Genomic DNA, 26,054 nt, shown 5'->3' with positions numbered 1-26,054 from the left:
ATGAATGTCGCAGCTTTAAGCTATCTATTGCATAAGAAGATATTATTCGTAGAAACTAAACTCTCAAGGCTAACAATACCACAAACACCTCCGCTTTTAATCTTCTTCCCCACGAATGGCAGGAGAAATAAATTGGGTTACAAATTTCATAAAGAGACATGTAAAATCATCGAGCTAGTTATCAATACATGAGTTATTGTCCCATATATCCCGTGAACTGTGTGCGCACCGGATATCCCACCAGTATGTCACAACAACATGCAGACATTTCAAAGGAAATAAGAGGCGAGACTCACCAGAGCTCCGGTAAGAGCCAGGGAGCCAGAGGCACCCACGACGGCAGCAGAGTTCTTCGTGGAGGATGCGGAAGGGCTGCTAGAGGCCGAGGTGGAGTTTGAGGACTTGCTAGCAGTGACTTTGTCGTTGTAACCGACCTTCTCGTTCCATGGGTAGGGGCTAGTGTAGTTGTAAGTCGCGGCCTTTCCAGCATAGGTCTTCTTGACAATGTCGAGAATACCGTGACCAGCAGAGCAGTTGCCGCTGGTCAGAGGAACGGGCCATTCAGGTGAGAACTTGGCGTAGTCGCCATCTGCCATAGGGCCGGGGTAGGTCTCGTTCAGAAGCAGGTTAGTTGTGTCGACTTTGTAGTTGACGTAGCCGGTCTTGTTGGCGACAATTTGCAGCAGATTGGCACCACAGTCCCAGCGGCCCAGACTGGGGAGTCCCCAGTTAGCGCTGACAGAGGCAATGGTCGAGTAGTGGGTGTAGAAAGTGTCATCTGTGGTTCCCTTCAGGTGGTCGGGAACTGCTCCACCGACAAGGATAGAGAAGACCCGGTTGGCATGCTTGTGGGTGTAGCTATTTGATGTCATAGTTAGTAACAGTCTCTCTTTTTGTCTTGAATGTAAGGTGTTGAAGTTCTCAACTCACTTTTTATCCTCATCGTAGCTCAAAAGAAGGAGAGTATCCTTCATGAAGTAGTCATCCTTCAAAAGCTTCTCAACCCACGGGCGCTCCCACTTGGAGGCAAATGTGATGTTGGTGTCATGAGCATCATTGGTCATGTTAGGGGTGATGAAAGCCCACTGGGGCAGCTGCTTCTTCTCCAGATCCTCATCGAAATTGGTGAAGTTCTTGATCTGGCGAGCCTTGGTGTCGTTCTTGACGACTGAGTCGTAAAGAACCAGCGGGTTGTGCTTGCGGACATAGTCCGGGGCATAAGTATTTTGGTTGGAGTAATTGTAGCCCTGGTAGCCGGGGTATGGCAAATGCTCCTGATACTCGCCCCATGAAATACCCTTGGTGTCGAGAAGATCAACAATGGAGGAGATATTCTCAGGGATCTGGTTGAAGTTGTCATTATCCATTCCAAAGGTGTCACCACCGGCAGCAGCACAGTAATTGGGCTCAGAAGGGTGAGTGACAGCATAATAGTTGGTACTGTGATTGAAGTTAGAACGTGAATAGTATAAAATGTAAAGCTAAATTGAGCTTCTACGTACAGCAGAATACCCTGCTTAGCTAGCCACTCCTGGTTAGAATCGGACTCGGAGTCGGAGTAGTCCTAATTTTGATGTCAATAAAATGAAATTCCAATGGTAGTTCGGAAGTGCAGCGTACGATATTCTCGAGCCAGACCTGGTAAAACCGGTTGAAGGCAAGACCCTTGACATCGGAGGTGGGAGATTCGGGCAGGGTAGTAGCCGCAGCAGCCTTGATATCCGACAGAGGCGGCAAGGACGTAGTAGCAATCTCAGCGCGAGCCAAGATGGCAGCGGCGAGGATGGTTGCGACGGTCTTCATCGTGTAATCTTCGTTCAACGGACAGTAGTGTCGGCTGAAATATGAAGAGGTAGATGGATGGGAAGGAAGAGAGAAAAGGAAGCTCCGAGAGAAAAGTAGGCGGGGGTAATGGTATATAACAAAAAAAAAACAAAAGCGTGATGGAGTCTCACTATTACCAAGGTCCCTAGGTAGGTACCAAGTCAATCAAGGCATTGCCTACAGGAATTAGTGTAATGTCCTCCCTCCATCAAGTCGGAATTGAACCCAATGATCACAATCTACACTCTGCCCCATGTGGCACGCTGTCAATACGGGCACTCTGATTGGTCAAGGGGGTGTCACCAGGAATCGTGCCTGGGAACGCTAAGACTTGCCATGGACACACTAGAAGCTTGAACCGAGCACGTGAAGCCTTCAATATTACATTCTGGCGAAAGAAGTAAGACATCTTGTGGTAGCCTGGGAGGGTCGGAAGAGATCCGGTCACGATACGATGCAAGCGATTGGGATGCAATGGAACGGTGGGGCGGAAACTGTACATATGCCATAATAAGGCAACTACAAATCTACCTGGGAAAGACATAATAAATTAATGCATATAGACTACTACCGCCAATGATATACTTCGTATAGTAAGCTACATAGCTTCAAGCTTGTTCAGAGTTCAGGTCAGATCCAACTTGGGTAGAGTTGCCCTAGGTGAGAGGTGGGACCTTGTAGAATACACCCCGATAAAGGTACCTAGTCAGTACTTGAAACTAAGCAGTTCTTCGCTGCTACCATTTTCTATACTCTCACATAACATCCTTAATAGCCAGTTCCCTTCCCATTTCTCGCCATTTCTGTATATTGTCGATTTTCTAGAATTCAATGCTATACTGACCTCTTTTGATCTCTCCACTTTTCCCATTTCATGATACCCCAGTCACGTGAACGTAACCTCGGCTCCCAGTCCGGGGAACCGAGACGCCATGACTGTTTCCCGTTTATCCTCTGGACCCTTCATCTCCTTTCACGCTATTCAATCCCCCACATAATGATTTCAAGATGAGCTCGACAAACTTCGCTGCTGCACAGGAGCGGGTGCTCGAGCGCCGCCGCCTCCGTGAGGCAGAAGCGCGTTCTCGCCGTGCGGAACAGCAACGGGCTTCTCCGATCAACCCAGCCACCGTTCAACGCCTTCCATATCCTCTGAACCGCGTTCCGGGCGCTGGTTGGTCTCTATGGAATAATGTGAAAGATAGAGATGGAACGCGTCCGGCATTTCGAGTCGGTCAGGTGGATGCCGAGCTGCTAGACGAGGAATTGCTGGGTCTGTTGAAGGGTCAGGTTGGCGAGGCTCTCAAATACTTCGGAGTATGTACACACCGGATCACATCGCGTCAAACTTGGGAGTGGATTGCTAATCATAATCTACCAATAGCCTCAAATGAGGGAAGAGTGGTCTCATGAAATCCTATTCGCGCTGCGAGCCATCCTCTTCAAACTCTCGATGTGGGATCACAATGCCTCCTATGGCGCCGCCCTACAGGGCCTTCAATATAGCGATAGTCGCAGCACGGGACCTGTTCTCTCTCCTCCAACAAAATGGCAGAAATCAGCGTATGGCCTGCTTACTGTCGGTGGGCGCTATGCCTGGAACAAGTGGGAGAGCTGGCTGATTGGACAAGAAGGCGGTTATGAAGAGGTTAGTGGTTCTTTCGTTGACCTGAATATTTTTCGGTACTAACACTACTCCCCAGCCATCGCAGGAAGTCCGAATGCTGTCACGTCTGACCGATTTTATCTCCACCTCACACTCCATCGCCGCCTTCGTTTCATTCCTAGTCTTCCTCGTGAACGGCCGTTACCGCACCCTCGTCGACCGCCTTCTCCGCATCCGCCTTGCACCTCCATCTTCCCAGGCTAGTCGTGAGGTATCATTCGAGTATCTGAACCGGCAATTGGTATGGCACGCATTTACCGAGTTCTTGCTCTTCTTATTGCCATTAGTGGGCATTGGTCGATGGAAAAGGTGGCTAGCTCGCGCATGGAAAAAAGCACTCAACGCCTTCAAGTCGAGTGGCGACGAAGACGAAGTTACAGACAAGCAGGGAGAGCTCGGTCACCTCCCGGAGCGGACCTGCGCTATCTGCTACCGTGATCAGAACCCAACGGCAACCACAGAAACCGAAGTACTAGCGGCATCGGCATCGTCTGGTGGTATCTCTGGGTCTTCGCAGACGGACATTACCAACCCATACGAGACAGTTCCCTGTGGGTGCATATATTGTTTTGTTTGTATTGTACAAAAGCTCGAGGGAGAAGAGGGCCAAGGTTGGACATGTCTCCGGTGTGGCGAGGTTGTTAAGAAATGTCAGCCTTGGAATGGCGATGTTTTGGAAGAGGCTCGGTCCCAGCCAGGCACCGGCAAGATTGTCGGATTTGCTATGGATGAACCCAGCGATGACTCTCAAGAGGCAGTGCAGAACGGCAGCGCTATTGGAAAATCCAGTCCACTAGAAGAAATCACTGCGGATGATGCTCTTCAACATTCGAGCGAATGGTCTACGGAGGAAAAAGAACCTGCTGAAGACCATCATGCTGACGAGGAGCCTTCTCAAGCACACCCTTGAGCAGTGAAAGTGAACGCACCACTATGATCACTGGTTTTCGCAGTTTTTATTTTATCTGACAATAGTCAACTGCACCCAACCATGAGAAATCCATCGATACCCACCCACCACTCCACCCAGAACCTTCCTGTACATAATGAAATACATATACTATCTTTCATGACTACCTTTGCAAACTACATGCTATTCAAATTGAATCCATACAAGTCGCCCCAGCGAAACCAATCATACCCCCAACAAGTGGAAATACTGCTCGGCATAAGTTCAGCCATGCCCAGTCCTGCATCAAGCCCGGCACCTGTTCATCCTGCTTCGCCCGCATATTCTTCTCCTTTTCACTCACAACCATGCCTCCGCTTCCTTCTGCGGTCGAAGCATCATCTCTCACCGCATGCGCCTTCAATAGGCCGTTGACTTTCTCCATCGCTATCAATGTCCATGGAATAATCCCCAAAGTGGTCCCGACAGCTGTAAAGTACAGGCAGCTCCAGCTCCAGCCAACCTCTTCAGAAACCAGGACATCACGCAGCCTCCATGCGAGGTAGGCATTTGCCGTAGAAGCTACTATGGCGATAGACAGGAAGATCTCTTTGCCGCGATCGTAGACGTCAAGCCACTGGCGACTGAGATGGGCGACAGGGGTTGCGGGGAGAGGATGACGAGGAGGGAGGGAGAGGGCAGGAATTGCGACCGCTGAAAGACACATCATGCCACCTGATTGTACTCTGTTGTCAGCTGGGCATTTTGCGGGTCTGTATGGATCGGGCAGGAGATTGCTTGCCGGCTGTTATGCCGCAGCCCAGAGTGCCGATTAGTTGAGCGATTCGGATATCGGTCATCATGTTGAGTTGAGGTAAACACGGTGATCTTAACCTCGGGGAGAATCTGACTCCAGAGTATCGAGGGAGGAAGTTAAAAGCTACATGTAATCGATCATGCAGGTGATCATAGTAGATCCGCCTCTCCCGCCAATGACGTTGAAGACTGTGAACATAGTTAACTAGTACATGAATTACATGAAGGACGGAGTACGGAGTATATCAATCTCCTAAATCTAGTGAACAGTTGGATTCAGTCAATTGCTTAGGCAGTTAATATATGATCCGACTACTCCATGCTATCCCCCACAAAATCTGAGCAATGCCCTCACGGTGACTGGTTGCTGTCCCGCGGGGGTCCACCTCGGCTTTCCTTGCGAGCCCCAGATAATTGAGAAGGAATTGGGAACGTTTAAATTGTCCCGCCATCACCGTTGCCATTGCCATTGACTTTCCACTTTCTATTCATTCCTATTTATATCCGCCATGGATCCTGCTCAACCCCCCCAAGCTGGCCGAAGCCAGGTATATCAACTTCCCCAGCCTGCCCACCGATGCCAAACACCCCGATGGCTCCCCCGCACTCAATCGTCATTCGTCGACCATCACACGAGGCCATGACTTTCCCGGTGCTCGAGTTCGTGTCAACCATATAAAACTCCAATTGATGTCTTGAGCTCCATGCTGACACAATCCCTAGGCTATGCTTTTTGCCGCAGGCGTCCCGGACAAGGAGGCCATGGCTAAGAGCCCCCATGTTGGCGTTGCCTCCGTTTGGTGGGAGGGTAACCCATGTAATATGCATTTGATGGACCTGGGAAAGACTGTCAAGAAGTCTGTTACAGAGAGGGGCATGATTGGATGGCAATACAACACCATTGGCGTGTCAGATGCCATTACTATGGGTAGCGACGGTGTGTTCCCTCCCCAAATGAGCAGTCGAGCAATTGCGCGATTAGCTACTGTCTAAAATTGGTATCGTCTGCTGATCATTGAAAACAATTAAAGGAATGAGATTCTCCCTACAGACCCGCGAAATCATTGCCGATAGTGTGGAAACCGTCACCTGCGCCCAATACCACGATGCCTGCATTGCGATCCCTGGCTGCGACAAGAACATGCCCGGTGTCGTCATGGGCATGGCTCGTCACAACCGTCCATCTATCATGATCTACGGCGGGACCATCGGTATCGGATATTCAAACCACCTTCGTAAACCCGTCAACATCTCCACCTGCTTCGAGGCGGCCGGCGCCTATGCCTATGATACGCTCGTCCAGCCCGACGACGGCGGCGACACCAGCAAGACCAAGGATGAGATCATGGACGACCTCGAGAAACACGCCTGCCCCGGCGCCGGAGCCTGCGGCGGCATGTTCACAGCCAACACCATGGCCACAGCGATCGAGTCAATGGGCCTGTCTCTACCCGGCTCTTCCTCAACCCCAGCCGAATCCCCATCCAAGATGCGCGAGTGCGTCCGGGCCGCAGACGCCATCAAAGTCTGTCTGGAGAAAAACATCAAGCCGCGCGATCTGCTCACAAAACGATCCTTCGAAAACGCCCTCGTCATGACCATGGCACTGGGCGGCAGCACCAACGGCGTCCTACATTTCCTTGCCATGGCCCGCACAGCCGACGTCGACCTAACCCTCGACGACTTCCAGCGCGTCAGCAACAAAATCCCCTTCATCGCCAACCTCTCCCCGAGCGGACAGTACTACATGGCCGACCTGTACGAGATCGGCGGCATCCCCTCTGTCCAGAAACTCCTCATTGCCGCGGGCCTCTTGGACGGAGACATCCCCACCGTAACCGGAAAGACACTCCGCGAGAACGTAGAGTCCTGGCCTTCCCTCCCAACAGAACAAACCCTCATCCGACCCCTCTCAAACCCCATCAAGGAAACCGGCCACATTCAGATTCTCCGCGGCAACCTCGCGCCGGGTGGTGCTGTCGCCAAAATCACCGGTAAAGAGGGTCTCAGCTTCACGGGTAAAGCCCGCGTTTTCAATAAGGAGCGCCAGCTCAATGATGCGCTGAACGAGGGTAAGATTCCCCGCGGAGAGAACCTGGTTCTCATCGTGCGGTACGAGGGACCAAAGGGTGGACCCGGTATGCCAGAGCAATTGAAGGCTAGTGCCGCGCTGATGGGCGCGAAATTGAACAATATTGCGCTTATTACGGATGGTCGATACTCGGGTGCTAGTCACGGATTCATTGTTGGTCACATTACGCCTGAGGCGGCGGTTGGTGGGCCTATTGGACTTGTTCAGGATGGGGATGTGGTTACTATTGATGCGAAGACGAATTCTTTGTCGATGGATGTTTCGGATGAGGAGCTTGCTGAGCGGAGAAGATTGTGGACGCCTCCTGTGCCGCAGATTACTCGGGGTGTGCTGGCTAAGTATGCTCATTTGGTTGGGGATGCGTCGCATGGTGCTATGACGGATTTGTTTTAGATGGGCATGTTGCATAAAGTATAAATAAAAATTAGGCTGTGGGATCGAATCGATATATGATTTTCGTTTTATTGGGGTACATGGATGATCTTCAAGTTTCTTGTTGACGATTGGGCTACCTCGTCGTAGCCTCAGCTTCGGTGGTCTTGGTGGCAGTGCTCGTGTGGGTAGTTGTAGTGCTAGTAGATGTGGTGGGAGGGAATTCGGAGTATGGCGGTGGGGGATCGTTGGCGTTGTCCGGCCATTCGGTGGACTCTGAATCTCTTCTTTGGGAGGTTGATATTGAACTTGCTGCTGACGCCGATGTTGATGTTGATGGACTTGAAGTGAGGGCGACTGAGTTGGTTTCTTGTCGCTGGCCTTGGTGGCTGGTACTTGATGTTGTACGCGTGGGTTTGCGATTCCGCGCTCGAGCGGCATGGTATGGAGATCCTCTTAGATACATTATTTTTTTCCCTATGATGAAATATTGTTTGTGACATGAAAATCGAGTGATTCCTTATTATATAGCCAGTTCGAGGTTGTGGTTAAGGTCATCGGGCACAGGGCATATCAGGGCACCGGGCACAGCCGCAATGTTGCTGCATTTGCCTGATTTGCTACGGACCCACTAGAAACTTGAACTTTATCATCGTTATAAAATCGGATATGTGATGCATGTTTGCGAGAGTCACTGTTCGGTCGTGCATGCTTTTTGTTGAGGGTGTGCGAACTTTCAATTTAACTGGCTGCTTCGAAGCTGGCGCCAACGCATGATGTGGGGTAGTTTGGCACCTGGGCTAGATTGCCTTCAGCTGGGACCAACTTGGAGGCTCTTACACTCGCACATCTCGATGACCCAGCAAATATCCTTCGGCGATGCAAATCGCGGATCCCAAGTTGGACAAAATCGTGGAAACATCACTAATCATTTCCATTCCGGCACAGGTAAGATGACAATCAGCCCGGGGCAGTTATAGATCCGAATTAACGGGGCTACGCACTGCTAATGGAAGCAGGATCATCATCCAAAATTTCATGTCTTCGTAAATTTTATACACAACAAATCCCTACGATGACAAAAAACGCATTGAAGAAACAAAGGGGGTCCTCCTCAAGGACTCATATCGTTGGGTCCTAGACAACAAAGACTACAAGTCATGGCACGCAGACGCCAGCGTCAATCTCCTTTGGATCAAAGGAGATCCCGGTAAAGGGAAGACAATGCTGATGTGTGGGATAATCGACGAATTAGAGCATGAGTTGGGCAGCAATGCAAACATCTCATTCTTCTTCTGTCAAGCTACCGACGAGCGCATCAATAATGCAGCATCAGTACTTCGGGGTCTTATTTATTTGATCACAGAGAAACAACCTTCACTTTTCTCTCATGTTCAGAAACGCTATGATAGATCAGGAAAACAATTGTTCAAAAATGCAAATGCGTGGCAGTCTCTTACTGGCATACTCTCGGATATTTTGAGAGATCCGAGCTTGCACCGCACCTGTTTTCTCATCGACGCACTCGACGAATATCTCCAGACAGCCAAAAATCTTGCAATCAGTCAGCCATCCTCTGAGACATATACTCATAGTACGTGGGGCAAATTGATATCTTCATTTCGCCACGAGAATCATGGTCTACCTTCTCTTTCATGGTCAGCAAATGGGAAATTGGCATCAGCTTCCAAATCTATCAAAATATGGAGTCCCATTGAGTCTAGCTTTGACTCAATCAATGGGCATTCCTCCATGATCGAAACACTCAATTGGTCCCCAGATGGAGAATGGCTTATCTCCAGAGCTACTGATGGGAAAATCCAGGTCTGGGAGCCAGTCAATGAACATGAGCTTGCTAGTACACTTGTTCAAGTCAGTGGAAATGATGTTGCATGTCTTTCCTGGTCCTATGACGGATCAAAGCTTGCTTTAGGAAAGCATGCAATCTGCATATCTGGGATCGCATATCTCGAGGTTCCAAAATCCTCAAAGGACATACTAATAGTGTCAGATCAATTGCCTGGTCGCGCGATGGAAAAATAGCTTCGGAGTCTCATAGTCGAAAGATGCTATCATCTACCGGGTCTCTCACAGCCATCGAAACTATCAACTACTGGAACCCGGTAACATGTCAATGTATTTCGACATTCCAGCACACGCTCTCCACTGATCATACCCGGATCGAAGAGCGGAATGATATTTTTCATTTTGACGAAACCATTCCGACTCATTTACGCGCATATTTTGGTACAATCGATGTGTTGACCGGCAGTCGTATCTCGACCTCGACTAGGTCCATCTCAACTCCAGGAAGGCCGAACCAAAGATATGGCATCGATAAATCGCTATCATGGATAACCTATGATCATAAAAACATTATAAGGTTACCATATGAGTTCCAGCCCAATCACTTGAACCCAAATAAGGCCGATCTCCCGGGGTATGCTATATGTGAGACGCCGGTAGCAGTACGCGTGGCCATTGCGTGTGATTCGGGTACAGTGATAAGGTTGACCTTTGCCAAAGAAGTCCAGTTTGACTAGTATGCAATGCATGCTTTATCATTTACACTACACACTACTAGCACTAGTACTAGTCTCTGGTTATCTTGCGCAGTGAATAAAATAATATTTAGGGTATCTTAAAGTAAAACCGTCTGATGCGATAATGTTTTCGACCAATGACAGTGCGTTATTTAGGACTACCGTCATTCGGGACATATGTACCTAGATTTTATTGATTCACGACTCTTTTGATATATCGTGCTGAGACCCGGGATATGCATATCAGAGAATTTGCTCTCATGCACGCAGAGCCAGGATAGCGTTTGTCCCATTGCAGGCTTTGTCAGTCCACAGTCCTATATCTAGGTCCTTCTGGCTTAAATTCATATGAGAGATTTATCCATTCTATTCTCCTGCTCTCGTCATATCGAAATTTACTGATATACAATAATTCAAATTGGTCATGGTATAGTTCAGCTGTCTTCACTGTGTCATCTATTGTAAGTGGTCGGTCACATCAAATCAAGGCTGGCGCTAGCCTCGGATCATTTCCCAAATGGGACAAGACCGAGATAACGCCATCCGCGCTACAGATGATCTTGTTGCATCCAAGCTCTCTCTTTTACCACATCGTTTCATATGATTGGCTTCGTCTGTTCGAGAGGCGTTCAAAGAACTTGGCTTCCTCCATGGCCGACTTTAGCTCGCACGCCATGAAAAAAGACCGATAAAGGTACGCCGTACACACCATCGGCTTAAACTTCCGAGGTTACTCCGCTTCCATCATTGAAAATGTAGGTGTGCCCTTGCTTTTTGCTTTTTCCCCTCACTTTACGTTAACCATCTGCCTATTTCAGTATTGCAGAGACGATCCCTAATCGTCTATTTCGCTAAAAAGATGGCTCTTCTCGGGGTGTTTCGACGACGGCACCACCCAGCCCCAGCCAGCGAGTACTCAGAACAGACAAACGAGGAACATGTGGATACTCCTTCTACACCAAAAGTGACAGACGACAAGCTGCCCAATTCAGAGAAGGTGCAGGTGTCTGAGACTTTGGCGATTGAAGAAGAAAGCCACGACGATCCTGAAATCGCTGCGCTTCCTCTACAGGTGCGACAGTTGATCAACTTGACCGACGACCCCACTCTACCTACAATCACATTTCGCTACTTTGTTCTCGCGGCCATTTTTGTTATTCCTGGGGCCTTTCTGTCTCAGTTGAGTTACTTCCGCACAACCAGTGCGAGCTACTCGGTCTTTTTCGTCCAAATCGCCTGTCACTATGCCGGCCATTTCCTCGCGCGAGTTTTGCCTGCTTGGACAATCCGACTTCCTGGTACAAGCCGGGGCTTTAGTCTGAATCCTGGACCTTGGAGTATCAAGGAGCATGTGCTGGTCACGATTACAGCAGCTTCGGGGGGCAACCTACAACATGGGATATGCTCCGATCGTCCTAGCCGAGCTATGGTACGGCAACAGAATCCAACCCGCGGTTGCAATCTTCTTTATGCTCGCGATCGTGTGGATTGGATACTCTTTTGCGGCTCTTGCTCGTCAGATTCTTCTGCCAGACCCGGAGTACATCTGGCCGCAGGCCTTGATGCAGACGACCCTGTTCGAAACGTTCCGACGAACAGACACAACGTCGCGTCTGGCTCGGCGCCAGATGAAGTTCTTTTTCTTCTCTCTTCTGGCAATGACTCTCTGGCAATTTTTGCCTGAATATGTTTTCCCATTCACTTCTTCATTGGCCTTCCTTTGCTGGGTTGCGCCTCGGAACCCCGTTGCCAATTTCATCGGGTCTGGCTTGGGCGGCATGGGGTTCCTCAATCTATCCCTGGATTGGTCAAATGTCAACTGGAACGGGTCCTCGATTTTACTTACCCCGTGGTGGACACAGGTCATCCTGTTCCTTGCCTTTGCCTTCAATTGTTGGGTGCTGTTACCCGCGGCGAAATGGGGAAATCTCGGTTCTTTCAAGCATGGTCTCATGTCCAACAGTCTGTTCATGGCAAATGGAACCAAATATCCCACAGCAGAGGTGCTCACTCCAACCTTTAACCTCAATGAGACCGCGTATGAGCACTACGGTCCAATGTACATGGGTACTCAAAATGTGTGGTCGACATTTTTCGATTACGCAAAGCTCCCAGCGGCGATTACTTGGATCCTCACCTTCGGCTACACCCAAGTCAGCAGCAATCTCAAAAAGATTTTCGCAAATCGGAAGGATTCCCAGAAGGCCCAAGATGGCCAGAATGCTCAATCCGCTCAAGGAGAGGGGATTCACTACAAGTATCATGATCGCCTCAATGTCATCCAGCGAAACTACAAGGAAATCCCATCTTGGTGGTATATTGCACTATTCTCAGTGGGATTCGTCATTCTGATCACCAGTATCGCGTGCGGATATCTTTTCATCCCCATCTGGACATTGTTTGTGGCCCTGGCCAGTGCGGCAATCTTCGTGATCCCTTTCGCATGGCTATATGCCATTTCCAACTATCAGCTTGAGACCGGTTCCTTCAATGAGTTGATGTACGGATACATGGTGCACACCAAAGCTGGCTCTGGGCATCAACACCCGTGCGGTCCCTCAATCTACGGCTCTATTGCTGGAGATGCATGGTACCGGGCACAGTACATGCTTCAAGATCAGAAAATCGGTCATTACATGCATATCCCGCCGCGCGAGGTGTTCTTCTCGCAGATTTTCGGCACGTTGATGGGCGTCCCCATCAACTACGCAGTTATTCGCTGGGTTATGGACACCAAGGGCGATTTCCTGACAGGCAAAAAGACTGACCCCCTCAACCAGTGGACTGGTCAGAAACTTGTCAGCCAAAATACGATGGGCATCCAGTACGCCGTTCTGGGGCCCAAACGACTTTTCGCAGAGGCCGAGATGGCGCCACTTCCATGGTCCTTTCTTGTTGGTGCTGTCATTCCACCGGTTCTATTCGTGTTTCATCGCTTCTTCCCGCGCCTTCGGATTGATTTGTGGAACGTTAGTATCTTCTTCGGAGGTCTGGCGATGTTCTACGGTAATGTCAGTACTGGATATACGTCGGCCATCATTGGTGCGTACATATCGATGTACTGGGCTTACCGGCGTCACTTTGAGGTGTGGAAGCGTTACAACTACCTAGTTGCAGCCGCGTTTGATGCCGGGTTCAACTTGAACATGTTGCTTATTTTCCTGTTCTTCGGATCTGGAAAGCAGATCTCGATGCCAAAGTGGTGGGGCAATAATGAGATCTCTGTCGAGCGATGCTTTGCTCTGAGTAGTTAGAGCGCTCGCTTTGAATAAAAAAGGAGAGACACAGGTTGAACTTCAAAACATCCATGGATACTTATTCTTAAAAGTAATCTGGTTCTTCTATGAGTAGTCCATAGGTAGTACTAGTAATAACTTCTTATGGGTAGTAGTAAACGCGGCCTATTTCAAGCAGCCTACGGCGTACCATGGTCGCAATGGGTCCAGTTGTTCTGCTAGGGTCATTCAGGGCAGTTCTACTGGCCGAAACAAGGGGCCTATGTTCCAAGGTTGTTAGGATCCACGGCAAAGCAGCGAGAAAAAAGGCTCAGGGTAACCAGGTCAAATACCAGCAGTGTAGTGGGAACTGTATTATGAATTAACGTCCAACTCCCAAGTGATAATAATCATAGTAAAACATCTATCGCGGCAAGAAAAAAAATCATGTCTCATGGCCGAAAGTAATAATATGAAATCCTATCCCAACCCATCCTATCCCATCACATCTCTATCCAAAACGCCGTTCCGAATTGAATTCTCTCAGAAACTCAATGAAAGAAGAAGAAAAATAACAATATTACAGAGTGTAGAAACCCTCTCGTTTTACAAAGTAGGCGCTCTCTTCAGCCCCACGCAATACCTCACGAACAGCGTATCAATGAAATGACCATGTCGAATGCCCGGCGGCCTGCACCGATTGAATTCATCAATCGCATCCTGAACTCCATATCCCAGTCGCTCGATGAGGTAGCAAACGATCAAAAAGCCAGTACGGTTGTATCCGTAGTGGCAGTGCACACCGACAAGTGGCCGGACCGAGTGCTCCTTCTTCTCATCTGAAGACGTTTTCTCATCAATATCCCTTTGGAGACGATCAACAAGAGCAATAAAGTCGCGAGTCTCGTCTGGAGTGGGAGGGATCTTGGAAACGGTTGGTTGCTTGCAATAGCGAATTCCACCTGCTTCCAAAGTTGCAGGGTTGTACACCGGGCTCTCATGGCTGATGTCGATAACCGCATAGATCTTATCTTTGTACTGGGCAGAAAAACAGACCGGATTGTGCTGCTCGTCTACCTCGCGAAGCATCTTCAGAGCGGCGAATGTGCCACCGATCGGCTTCGAGACTGGAACGACCTTTTGCCACTTGGCTAAGTTCTTGACATCCCACTTTCCCGATGTGTTGAGGTATTGGAGTTGCCAGCCAAGGCCAAGTCGCTTGTCAATGTGGGACGAGAGGAAATCTTGGATGATTCCCGCGAGGGTGCGGTAGGTAGCTCGGTCGTAGAGCAGGGCATGAGAGGCTGGCGCTGGCAGGATTGCAGACTTAACTAGTCGCTTTCTTTCACCAGAGGTCTGGTCAACAAGCTGCTTTTCCGTCTCACTGGACTGGATGCCATATGCCTCATCGTGAGCGCGTTGATCGGTCGGCGGTTTTATCTGGTCATGAACTCGCGATGCGTCGGGGATAATGCCGCCTCCAGCGGTATCGATGGCAGTGTGAGCTGAGGCATCGCCAAAGAACTTCAAAAGCGTTTGGATTTCGGCAGGCTTTGTTACAGCGTCGGCCTCGCCTGCAACTAGCAGGATTGGCATATGAATGCCAGCCCAGACTTTCTCGCCGGGCATGCCACCTACAGCTTCTCCAGTCTCGTAAGAAGGAAGAGTTCCCCATGCCATGCGACGCCAAACTGGTGTGCGGCTTTGTTTATTAAAGCGAACTTGGAGGTCTCGGGTCTCCGCATCCGCATCACTGCCCACCATTCTCATCACGCTGGCGCTTTGACTGCCACCACGGCGGTCCCAGCGACGCCACAAATCAAAGACTGCACCTGGGACGTGAAGGAGTCGACGAAATGATGTGGTATCTTCCGCAGATGGAGGTGTTGCTCGAGGGCACACTGCGATAAGGCCAATAATGTGATCCTTGAGGCTCTTGCCGATGGGCGAGTTGGAAGAAGCAAGCAGGGCAGCTAAAGAGCAACCCAAGCTATGTCCGATGAGAATGACCTCTTGTCCAGCTTCACGGTCTCGATGGCGTTCGATCGCCACGACTAGCAGTTCAGCTAGGGCCTCCACCGTGTAAGCATCCCATTCCGTTGGCGCAAACTTGGACAAGCCACAACCTGGCAAATCGATACCAAAGCAAGAACCAATGTTCGAAAGACTGGTAAGTAAATGATGAAATTGTGCAAGCGATCCACCTAATCCATGAACGAAAACAAGGAGCGGGACAGGCGAGGGTTTGGTCGGAAGGCGGCTCAGTTGTGGGTGGGGACTGTAGAAAGTTCGAATTGCTGGGTAAGATGCTTTAGAGGTCGTGTAAGAGGCAAATTCGGTGAACTTCCTAAGCAGACCTGGGTCGGTTTTGGCAGCTGCGACTGCGTTAGAATAAAGAAAAGAAAAGAAAATGACGATGACGATGGAGGGATATGCTCGCTTACCATCAGAGCTTTGCTGCTGAGGCTCTGCCGACCACTCTGTCGCCTTGGCCTGGCTAGGATCCATGCCATGGCGTAGCGACCCATTGCTATCATAGTCATCATCTTCGTAATCATCGTCCGACGAGGTGAGGGTCTTTGTGGATTTGTTTGATTTGGTGGAGGAGGATTTCCGCGCCGAGCGACCCTTGCGAAACCATTTGCCACGAATGAACGACGATACGAGGCCACAGCCTACCATGGTAGCAACAATGGTAGCGACGCAGGTAGAAAGAAACACGGCTTTGCTCCAGTTCACCTTATCATTGCGATATATGGAGGAGATATAATTTGTGAGGGAGGTGTAGGATGCGTGTTGGGCGGCCAGGAGCTGCCTCAGCGCGGTAATGCCAGAGCGATTGAGTGATTTGGAGGTGTGAGATAGGGAGTCGTAGAGGCTGGAAGCTGAGGAGGAGCCATCGGACCCCATGGCTTCAGCCTTTTATGTCGACGAGAGTCGAATCGAATCAATCGCGGCAGGCGCCAGTTCCGAGTTGGCTCACGGCCCAAGGCCGATCAGGAGAAGTGCACGCGCGGGCAGGGCGAATTCTGCTTGGATAATGATTATGCGTGATGCCAATGAGAGAGGCTCGATCGACAACGTTGAAGGAGACCAAGAAAAAGCAATAGACTCGGCCAGTCACGATGGCGGGTCGCTCAGCGTGGGGGGGGGCAACAACGTGACTTCGGGGCTCCACCGAAGGCCACCTGACCTTCTAGAAGAAGGCGCAGTAGTACTATGTAAGCTGGCCTTGCTGAATATATTGTGGCCTGATCAGCAAGGCACTAATCAGTCAGTATTCAGGCATCAAAATGTCATGTGACCGCTTAGGGTACGGCTAGCCGGAAAAGGCTAAGCGAATCCACGGCACACAGACCCCAGCCAAACGGGACGAGTTTGTGTGTCTCGAATTTTGACTTGGACTCTTCGACTTCGACTCTGCCCACGACTTCCGCCATCTCTCATCCCCAACGCCCTCCTCGACCCCTCGACAAGTCGCCAATATGGGTGGTGTTTCCGTTCGCGATGTGGACGTAAGTGTCCTTCGATTTCTCCGCCCGCTGAGAGGGCCCTGATGATCATCATCAACCCTCGATCCCACCGGATTTGGGTCGGTGTGCGTTGTGGTTCTGTGGACGGGTTCTACGTTCTCGGAGGCACTGGAAAGGGAATATAAAGGGCTTCGCAGCGGCTGGTCAATTGGATTTGCTGGATTTGGTCAGGAAGATATTGCTGTCTGGGAACTACGTTGAAAGGTTTTGTCCACACAAATCGATCTGTCATGATCAATAATGCGTGCGCCTTTGCAACCACCCACGGCAAAATCTTCACTTCTGAAAGCACAAATATACACGCACGACAAGAAAAGAGATGGAATTGCCTGACAATGAGAACGAGAACCCGGCATCTACAAAACCTACGCACGCTGATCATTATCCTCACCCTCACCCGTCTTCAACACACTTTGATAACTCAAAATAACCACAACGCTAACAATATCCTTCTCACCTATAGGCGCAGAAGTTCATTGCTGCCTACTCTGCTTTCCTGAAGCGTCAGGGAAAGCTCCCCATCCCCGGCTGGGTTGACACTGTCAAGACCTCCGCTTCCAACGAGCTCCCTCCCCAGGACCCTGACTGGTACGACGAACCAACACCATCATCTCCAGCCAGATCTCGAAATTCAGAACTGACAAATTCCTCCAGGTATTACATCCGCGCCGCCGCAGTCGCTCGCCACATCTACATGCGCAAGACCGTCGGTGTCGGCCGCCTTCGCAAGGTTCACGGTTCCACCAAGAACCGTGGCTCCCGCCCCGCTCACCACGTCGATGCCTCTGGCTCCGTTGACCGTAAGGTCATGCAGTCCCTCGAGAAGATCGGTGTCCTTGAGGTCGATGAGGACAAGGGTGGTCGCCGCATCACCCAGTCCGGCCAGCGTGATCTGGACCGTATCGCCAAGACCACCGTCGATGAGGATGAGGAGTCGGATGACGAGTAAACGTTTCGCAAGGGCTTAATTGTTTCGGGGGGTCGTTTTGACCAGTGCCTCTAGTTTATACCCAAAACAAAACATCAAAAAATTGGTGACAACTAGTCGCAGGTGGGAAAATGAAATGATTCATCACACAAAAAATTCGGAGCCAGGTCCCGGAGATTCCTTTATTAACGTTTGTTCTACAATTTTTTCTCTCAACTGTTACCATCCACTTCCATGACGACCAGACGAGTCTTAGCGCAGAGAGAATGCGGAGAGGTACTTTTTTGCATGAGGAGACTTCCATTGCGAAAGCAAGAGCGAGAGAGAGAGGACGAGACAAGGGGTTCTTTTTCCTTTCATATCATGTTGATCTCCCTCTCCTCTTTGACCCGACCACCCCACGGCGTCTTTGTTCCTGATTTCTCTCGCGGCCTCCTGGAAATAAAGAGCATGTCTAACTACTTAAAATCGTTCCATATTTCTGGCCAACTGTAGCTTGTAGTGGCCATTGGAATGCCAGGTAATGAGCTCACGGTTGTGATGTATACGTAGATGACTATCTAGGTACGATGTGGTTCCCTCATGAGCAGCTCTTGTAGGCACTGTTTTGTACACGATTACTACCAGAAGTCTGATTGGTATGGAAGTTTTCATCTTGGTCTACTATACTCAATAATCACATTACTTATTTCTTGCCAGACTGAGCCGAAGGGTCCTATATCGAGTCAGTATGTCTCAACGCAATCAATCCCGGACCATTCAAGTTGCAGTGAACATACCAAGTAAACCTGGTAAAACTGCATCTTCACACCCTCTCCAGCTTTCTCGGGAGCAAAAACTACCCGTCCAGCCCAGGGCACGTACACATCTTTCTCAGTATCAGCCTTGAGTCTGTAGTTCACGCCACCGTAAAGCATGATCTCGTTCTCGCCGCTGAAGAAGATGCGCGACGGCGTGTGTTTCCGAGATGCGACGTGTGCCCAGAGACCGTGGCGAAGGGGTAGGATTTCTAAACAGTATTAGCAGCCTCTCATTGACCTCGGAAGATGGATACTTTATAGGGGCCATAGTGAATCTCCGATATACTAGACTCGGACATGTTTCATCGCTGACCCCTTCAAGTTCTTATATCCGATAGAATTATATAGAAGAAAAGAACTCGAACATACCACTCGAACCCTTCGCCTCCTTCGGGCCCATAATCAGTGTAGCATCTTCCGTGAAGCTCTGAACATACTTCTCGTGCAGGGACTCGGTATCACTGGTGCGGTAGAAGTCCTCCATAAATGCGACGAGGGCTGCACCCCGCGATGGTGCGCGGGCCGTGTCGTAGGCGATGTTGTATGACATTATTGCTTTTGATGGGAAATTTCAAATAGAAGGTGATTAAGAGTGACGAGATGCTTTAGATGAATGGATGTATGGAGGTTCTAAAATGGTTATATGTTGCCGTTGTCTGCTCATTAATGTCCATTTCATCATTGAGGGGCCGTCGGTCCGAGGCGGTGGTGCCGCATCCGATCTTATCGTGCTCGATTTACCAGGACACCCACCACTCATTTGATGAGAGAATGTATTCGTGGATTAAGGTTTTATCCATTGCAGGCTTTGGCTATATTTCTCGAATATCCAAATGGTTGGCAGTGCTAATAAAGACTCGCTTGGTGAAGTTTAACCTGTTCAATCGGTCAATGTGAGCACAGAGACTGTGGTACCTATTTACTTCTCTTCCGACGGTGGCAGCCGATTACCCACTGGTATGTCCGGGTTTCAATACTCGGATGCTTATTTCGGAGTACAAGTGGGATATGCTCATTAAATGACGTCTTTAGAAACTTGATCATAATATGCAATCTATGTACAATGCACTACTGGTAGTTGCTTATCTTCTCTTCCCAATGGAAATGCAACAACGCTCAGCACTTCTTCATATCACCCTCACCCTCTCCATTTACCTTAAAGTCTTCCCAATTGGCCTTGTCAGAGCCATTGGGTCGGCTTGCCCGAACAAACTGATTATCCACACCCTCAACAATAGCAATAGGTTTCACAACTTCGATATCCGCATTATAAGCCTGCGCAAACCACTTCTCAGTCAAAGCCGGCCGCCCCGCTTCCGCCTCAGTGCCAGCCGGGGTATAAAGGTGCGGGAAACGCGTCTGCATGCCCTTGAGAACAGTAGATGAGATGCGGTCCACACTGTCGCAGTGGCGTAGCTTAAAGAAATCAGCTGGTTGGGCTGCGCGCAGTTGCTCCTGGACCTCAGCAGGGTACTGGCCCACCGCGAAAAGGAGAAGATCGTAATGCATCAGCGATGCCTTGCCGTGGTAGGAACCACCAGTCTTGGCGCGGTGATAGAGACCGGATAGTGCGGCGATGGCGCCCATGCAGCCTGTGCCGTAATCGGAGATGGGGAAGGGTGGGACGACGGGGTGGTTCAGGCCCATGAATTTTCCTTGTGCCCACGCGATACCGGTGACCTTTATAGAAAAAGTTAGCGGTGATGAACTAAATGCCCGTCAATTGTTTTGTCACGAGTCAACTTACGCAGTCAGCGATTTGTTGCCATCCAGCGCGTCCGGCCCATTCACCCTCATAGCCGAAGCAGTTCTCATTCACGTAAACAATACCCTTTCCACGCTTCTCGGCCAGCGCGGCCATAGCCTGTGGGCCGTATCCCAACTTCTCCAGTGCACCAGGACGATATCCATCGACGATGACGTCCACATCATCGAGAAGTTTCTCGAATTCCTTGCGTCCGGCTTCCGTCTTCAGATCCAGGTCTGCGGCATGTTTGCCCATGTTCCCGTCAACCTGGAAGAATGGCACATCGGACAGGTTGGGGCTGGTCACTTTCAGAACGTCTGCGCCGTACTCGGCCAGGATACGTGTGACTGTTGGACCGGCGATGATACGGCACATCTCCAAGACCTTGACACCCTCCAAGATCTTGGTGCTACCGGCACGGCGGGTAGGGAATGGAGTCGGGGCGATGTTTCCCGGAAGCTGAGTGACTTTCCAAGCGGGTTCTTCGACATTGAGTTCGCCCTTTTGGTGTGTTAGTATCCACCGGAAATAAGTGTTATAGATTTTAAATACGTACGTGTGGGGTCTTGATGAACTCCTCGTGCTTCAGAGCAGGCACACCAGCCTGTCGCCTCTCCCTGTTCATCTCCTCCAGCTCGGTCACAGAGTATTTCTGGACATGGCTCTCGATCTCCTTGATAACATCTTCATAATCGGTCAAATCAGGTCGGTGACCCTCGAGTCCGATCATGTTCAATGTGGTACTGGCTTCCAATGAACCGTGAATGTGGTAGAACTCGCCCGGGTTCTTAGTCTTGTACAAGTTAGCCGACATACGACGGTAACCATTTGATTGCGCAGCTAGCAAATCCGTATCTACATTTCATTAGCTCATGTTTTACTCCTCAAATTCGAGAGACCCACACATACCCTTGAGCTTAGATTTCACATTCGGATCCAATTTCGACAATCCATCCACCTTGGCCATGTACGCTTGGCATCCGAATGCCGTGGCACCCTCCAGGCTGACTCGGACTCCACGAGGCTGGGCGCCACTTCCAAATCGCAGATCGGCCAATGCAGCAGCCACAGAGCCCTCGATGCCCTTCAATGCCGCCAGGGTCTCGGTCTCCTTGAACGGAATGGGGAAGTATATCTCATTGTGGCTGGTGGAGAAGGAAACTCGGTCCTTGTTGGCCAGAACCTCTGATGGTAGACTCAAACGCTCTGATTGCTCGCACAAGCTGGAGAAAATCTGGCTGGTCTCGAGAACGGGCGAGTATGCCGCACCGTTAGAATGGCCGTTGCTTGCCATCTTTGATATTGTTTCGCTTTTGACTTCGATGTTAATGATGCTAGTTTGATAACCCAGACGAGTGCTTTAAGCCACTTGTCTGGTCAATTCGAAAATGTGACTTTGCGAATTGTTCAAATCTCGTCTTGAACAATCTGTGCTGAGAACGTTTAAGGTTGCGCGGAAAGTTTGAATAGATCGGCAGTGGCGAACCCGGAAAATACGAACTTCGATCAGAATCTCGTCCAAACCCGGGGGCGGGCGTGAGGACGAACTACCAGACTATATATGACGGCAATCATCGGGATCTCTCCGTCGGGTGGTAACCGCTCATCAGCCGACGGGTCGATATTTCAAGGCGGATGAGGGAATGCTTGAGGGACCCCGCAACTGCAGATCCGAAAAGAAGCGATCCGGCTCGGCAGCTTCGAGCCGTTGGTGATTTTCGGAAGCGATAAGATCGGATGTGCCATCACGTGGGTAGGGTCACTTTTACAATTACCAAGTAAATATTGTAGTAAAAGAGTATGAAATAAAATGAACTATATTTAGCGTTGATTGGTAGATTGTGACAGCTGCAAAGTTTAGCACCACTCATAGTATTCCCACTAGCATACTAGGTAGACTCATAGTATGTCAGAGGCAATTGCAGAGCCTTGCACTGCTCCCTTTCATCCAGATCCACCATTTTGGAAGGCCACTGTAGACGGTGCAGTCGATAATCTCCATGTCCAAATGGCATCCATTCCCCGCCAACTCAACCTGTCGGGTAGTATTGGCATATCCTCTCGCCTCAAGAAATCCCGAATCCGGAGTCGGCCGACCAGTACGAGCAAAGCTAGTCCAAAGATCCAGTACATACTGTTCAAATGGAAGATCGAACCCATCACGTAGGGGACGTCCCTGTCTCAAAAGGTTGCCAAAGACATAGTACAGCTCTCCCGAATGACACTTGAAGTATTCTTGATTTGGGTCGCCGTGGGGGTACTCGGATGTGATAGGTGCGTCGCATACTGGCGCGTTGGGGGACCAATCTAGCATCTGGTATGATCGATTAAATTCATAGAAGAAGACCTCTGGAAAGATTCCATTTTCGAAACCACTATATCCAGTCGCTTGGTCAATGCAGCGGAAGATGCCGTCCGTGGCGATGTGGGCCGTAGTGTTGAAGATGTCGAGCGTTTTGTTCAAAGTAGACGGAACTGGGAATAATTTCGAGTTGCTGAGAACGCTTGATGGCATTTCGGAACCATTCAAGAATGTCTGGATGGTCTCATTCGCCGTGGGGTATCCAATCATGGCAGCTCCGTCATCTCTCGTCGTTCCGATCATGAGAGGCACATTTGCCGTTTTCTCAGGGTATGTCAGATCTAATTGCGAAGTCTCAAGATACTTCCCATCCACAACGAGATATCTGGCTACCGCATCAAGTCCCGTAATTGTGGCAGCAGGAAGCGCTCTCAGACATTTAACCGGTGAACTAACGCCCGTGCAGTTCGTCAGGGTCAATATGTCCTTCCCCACAACTTCCATCTCCTCTGCGATTGTGTAGTACTTGGAATAGGTCGTCCCATACCCCAGCCCTCCAAGATTACTTTGCATAATCGCGCCGGCAAACTTGCCCCGGGCTTGAGGAGATGCGAGTAAAGCCCTGACGGAGCCTGCCCCGGCCGACTGGCCAAATATAGTGATTCGGTCAGGATCGCCTCCAAAATCTCGAATATTACGGCGAACCCAATTTAGAGCGGTAATTTGGTCTGCAATTCCATAGTTGCCGTTTGTTTCTCCGTCATCCAGAGCCAGAAACCCCAGTGTTCCCAGTCGGTAGTTGATAGTCACCACCACAACATCCCCTCTTGATGCAAGGTTACTTCCATCCATTAGGGTATCGCTACCTGATCCACTTGTGAAAGCACCACCATGTATCCAGAACATGACTGGTTTGAGTTTCCTCTTTGGAGAGTGCTGAGAACGGGGCAGATATGGTGTCCAAACGTTGAGGAAGAAGCAGTCTTCCGATTCGAGACATGTAGAGCCGTAGTTCAAAGCGGAGACCATGGTATTTGATCCTTTATGTAGTTGCGAGTACTTCCATCTTTCCGTGGGACCTGCGTATCGAATACCGAGGAAGCGGAAACTCAAGTGATCGCGAAATCTAAGTCTGTTAGCACTTCCCTGTGGTGTTTGAGGGCGAATATTCACATACCCAGTGATGTACTCGTTATTCGAGCGAACGGCAATCTGCCAAGACGAATTGATATCTTGAAAGGTAGGGGTAGAGTAGGGGGCAGTTTGGGTGCAGAGAACTGGTAAGTTCTCATCGGAGGAAGTTTTCTTCACTCTGCCGTTAACATCTATTGTTGACGGTGTGCTGTGTATAGAGGCAATCCAGTATCGCTGACGTTTATTTTTATCGCCCTGATAGACTAAATACTTTAGATCATTTTCAATATCAGAGAACCCTGCCTCGATTGACCAAAGTCTCTCTCCAAGACTCTGGCAGGTTTGTATCGCTCTTTTCAGCGGCATCGGGTCCAGAAGCAAGATGCCCGACCCGGCCCATGGGCTTACATTTTCTAGATGTAGAACTTAGTCATTGACAGTTTCAAGTTCACGCATGTAGTAGTTAAGTATCAACCTTGTAAGTCATTTTGAATAAGAATCGCAAGATCCGAATTCAGTGAACCTGGGCTAATCACCGCGCTAGCGATGGTCACCAGTAGATAAGTGAAAGAGAAGAACTTGAGTAACATTTCCAGCTACAACATCGAGATATCTCACAGGTCGGGTCCCAATCCCACCCTCATTTCTACTAGTACTTTCCCGTTTATGAAGTATCCCTGGGGACATTCTATCCGCCAATTTAGGCACGGCATCCCCGCGCCGGGAAAAATGATTCCATCTAAATAGCCAGACGATCCATTCACCCGGTCCAATAGAACGAAGTAGATTGAATTTCTTCAACGAAGCTTGATCATACTTTAATAATGAAAAGGCTTTCCGGGGCATATTTGCGTTGAGCCGGAGAGAAGAACGGGAGGAGGAGATAGGAGTGGCTGGGAGTGAGATGTGCCTGTAGCCTGTAGCCTGCCTGGGAGTGACTCAGACACAAGCATAGGGTTGTCAACAACCACAATCAGGCAAAATACAGTTCTTTCTCAAGGGCACCCGAATTATTCAGACTGTTTACGAGAATGGCATCGCAACCGAACAATTCCACGAAAAAATCTCCGCCTCCACCACCACCACCCCCGCCCCCAACTTCAAGCTCGAAGCTATTGTCCCTCACTTCGCGAATGCGAACAGTCCCACCAGAGACGTACTTTCCTTCTGATTTTGGAAGGGCTCGGATACCAGCACCGGAGGGGGTCTATTTCTTCTACGGATCTCTCCTCGACCCAAACATGCTAGTCGAAATTCTAGGACTAGATACCACGCCCGAGCTCCGTCCCGCATATCTCAAGGGCTATCGATGCAAGTTATGGGGACAATACCCCGCTTTACTACCCTCTCCCGAAGGCGAGAGAGTCGAGGGTGCTGCATACAGAGTGCGGAGACAGGGTGATGCGGAGAAATTGGCGACATATGAGACCCGTTCCTACCTGACCAGCCCTTGTGAAATCAAGTATATAGATTATAGATGGTCAATCTCCGGGGCGAGAGGAAGGGGTTGTTTTCGTTTTTGTGGGGAATGAAAGGGAGCTTATTGATGGTTCTTTTGATTTGCGGGGTTGGTTGAGGAGGGTTGGGAGGTTGGAGGCGTTGCATCAACTGGACGCTAGGAAGCAGAAGGGCGCTGTTGGGGTCGGGGTTGAGGGGGCTAGCTGCTAAAATAGTAAGCTGTGCTAGATGAGATGATTCGAACTAGATGGAACTATATCACGAAGCTTCCATGCGAGACTAGGCCTAGTTTCGGTCGGGTATCTTGCTTCAGGTACAAGTGACTTGCGATTGATGGAGACAGGCCCCTGCGTCTGCGTCCGGTATCGCAGCGGCCCTGTGACTGATTGCCCATGGCTGATGACAGTTGTCGATGATCAAGTCGAGAAGTATTCATGTAGTACCTTGTGCCCGGTTTATTGCACCGTGGTGGCGATTGTTGTGCACTGTCCCTATGCTCGATGTGTGATCACGGTCGATCAATCCCATCTTCGAGGTACCTACTCACTAATCATTAATTACAAATCTCCAATCTTGCACCTCTGATCTTAAACAGATCATTTCACTTCCTGTCTCATCTACAATGACATGAGCTCCCTCGTGTGGGGAGACCTATACCCCTCCTATTTCTCTCACAGTGCGTTGATGCGGGGCAAATCTACGCAACGCCATCCCCGAGGCCCGAACATGTCGGAA

General features: G+C 49.8%; 10 protein-coding genes across 10 annotated transcripts; 4 read left to right on the top strand and 6 right to left on the bottom strand.

Moving 5' to 3' along the window:
- Positions 1-269: 269 nt before the first annotated feature.
- N7533_002917 (acid phosphatase PHOa) lies at positions 270-1,803 on the bottom strand (the record flags this gene model as incomplete). Its single annotated transcript, XM_057099567.1, has 4 exons — positions 270-858; positions 931-1,440; positions 1,503-1,564; positions 1,621-1,803. 4 exons carry the CDS (start codon positions 1,801-1,803, stop codon positions 270-272), a joined length of 1,344 nt encoding a protein of 447 aa, XP_056964703.1.
- Positions 1,804-2,832: 1,029 nt separating this feature from the next.
- N7533_002916 (pex2/pex10/pex12 family protein) lies at positions 2,833-4,400 on the top strand (the record flags this gene model as incomplete). Its single annotated transcript, XM_057099566.1, has 3 exons — positions 2,833-3,141; positions 3,209-3,472; positions 3,528-4,400. The coding sequence occupies 3 exons, from the start codon at positions 2,833-2,835 to the stop codon at positions 4,398-4,400; spliced, it is 1,446 nt and encodes a 481-aa protein (XP_056964702.1).
- A 187-nt stretch (positions 4,401-4,587) lies between these two features.
- N7533_002915 (anthrone oxygenase family protein) lies at positions 4,588-5,242 on the bottom strand (the record flags this gene model as incomplete). Its single annotated transcript, XM_057099565.1, has 2 exons — positions 4,588-5,114; positions 5,182-5,242. 2 exons carry the CDS (start codon positions 5,240-5,242, stop codon positions 4,588-4,590), a joined length of 588 nt encoding a protein of 195 aa, XP_056964701.1.
- Positions 5,243-5,772: 530 nt separating this feature from the next.
- ilv3B (putative mitochondrial dihydroxy acid dehydratase) lies at positions 5,773-7,680 on the top strand (the record flags this gene model as incomplete). Its single annotated transcript, XM_057099564.1, has 3 exons — positions 5,773-5,859; positions 5,919-6,132; positions 6,227-7,680. The coding sequence occupies 3 exons, from the start codon at positions 5,773-5,775 to the stop codon at positions 7,678-7,680; spliced, it is 1,755 nt and encodes a 584-aa protein (XP_056964700.1).
- Positions 7,681-11,061: 3,381 nt separating this feature from the next.
- N7533_002913 (OPT family oligopeptide transporter) lies at positions 11,062-13,456 on the top strand (the record flags this gene model as incomplete). The annotated part of the gene is given in 2 exon segments (XM_057099563.1): positions 11,062-11,559; positions 11,573-13,456. The coding sequence occupies 2 exon segments, from the start codon at positions 11,062-11,064 to the stop codon at positions 13,454-13,456; spliced, it is 2,382 nt and encodes a 793-aa protein (XP_056964699.1).
- Positions 13,457-14,023: 567 nt separating this feature from the next.
- On the bottom strand, positions 14,024-16,327 carry N7533_002912 (RNA 5'-triphosphatase domain-containing protein; the record flags this gene model as incomplete). Its single annotated transcript, XM_057099562.1, has 1 exon — positions 14,024-16,327. One exon carries the CDS (start codon positions 16,325-16,327, stop codon positions 14,024-14,026), a length of 2,304 nt encoding a protein of 767 aa, XP_056964698.1.
- A 514-nt stretch (positions 16,328-16,841) lies between these two features.
- On the top strand, positions 16,842-17,899 carry N7533_002911 (40S ribosomal protein eS19; the record flags this gene model as incomplete). The annotated part of the gene is made up of 3 exons (XM_057099561.1): positions 16,842-16,932; positions 17,414-17,538; positions 17,605-17,899. Exons 1-3 carry the CDS (start codon positions 16,903-16,905, stop codon positions 17,897-17,899), a joined length of 450 nt encoding a protein of 149 aa, XP_056964697.1. The 5' UTR covers positions 16,842-16,902.
- A 664-nt stretch (positions 17,900-18,563) lies between these two features.
- On the bottom strand, positions 18,564-19,228 carry N7533_002910 (uncharacterized protein; the record flags this gene model as incomplete). The annotated part of the gene is made up of 3 exons (XM_057099560.1): positions 18,564-18,593; positions 18,658-18,887; positions 19,048-19,228. 3 exons carry the CDS (start codon positions 19,226-19,228, stop codon positions 18,564-18,566), a joined length of 441 nt encoding a protein of 146 aa, XP_056964696.1.
- Positions 19,229-19,794: 566 nt separating this feature from the next.
- On the bottom strand, positions 19,795-21,719 carry N7533_002909 (CAIB/BAIF family enzyme; the record flags this gene model as incomplete). The annotated part of the gene is made up of 4 exons (XM_057099559.1): positions 19,795-20,358; positions 20,426-20,926; positions 20,982-21,280; positions 21,335-21,719. 4 exons carry the CDS (start codon positions 21,717-21,719, stop codon positions 19,795-19,797), a joined length of 1,749 nt encoding a protein of 582 aa, XP_056964695.1.
- A 615-nt stretch (positions 21,720-22,334) lies between these two features.
- On the bottom strand, positions 22,335-24,451 carry N7533_002908 (putative carboxylesterase; the record flags this gene model as incomplete). The annotated part of the gene is made up of 3 exons (XM_057099558.1): positions 22,335-23,853; positions 23,905-24,274; positions 24,337-24,451. The coding sequence occupies 3 exons, from the start codon at positions 24,449-24,451 to the stop codon at positions 22,335-22,337; spliced, it is 2,004 nt and encodes a 667-aa protein (XP_056964694.1).
- Positions 24,452-26,054: the final 1,603 nt, after the last annotated feature.

This window comes from Penicillium manginii (assembly GCF_028828005.1).
Source record: "Penicillium manginii strain IBT 31320 chromosome Unknown utg000002l:1.0-5564898.0:1.0-5567710.0, whole genome shotgun sequence".
Taxonomy (NCBI): Eukaryota; Fungi; Ascomycota; class Eurotiomycetes; order Eurotiales; family Aspergillaceae; genus Penicillium; species Penicillium manginii.
This window is presented reverse-complemented; position numbering and strand designations above follow the sequence as displayed.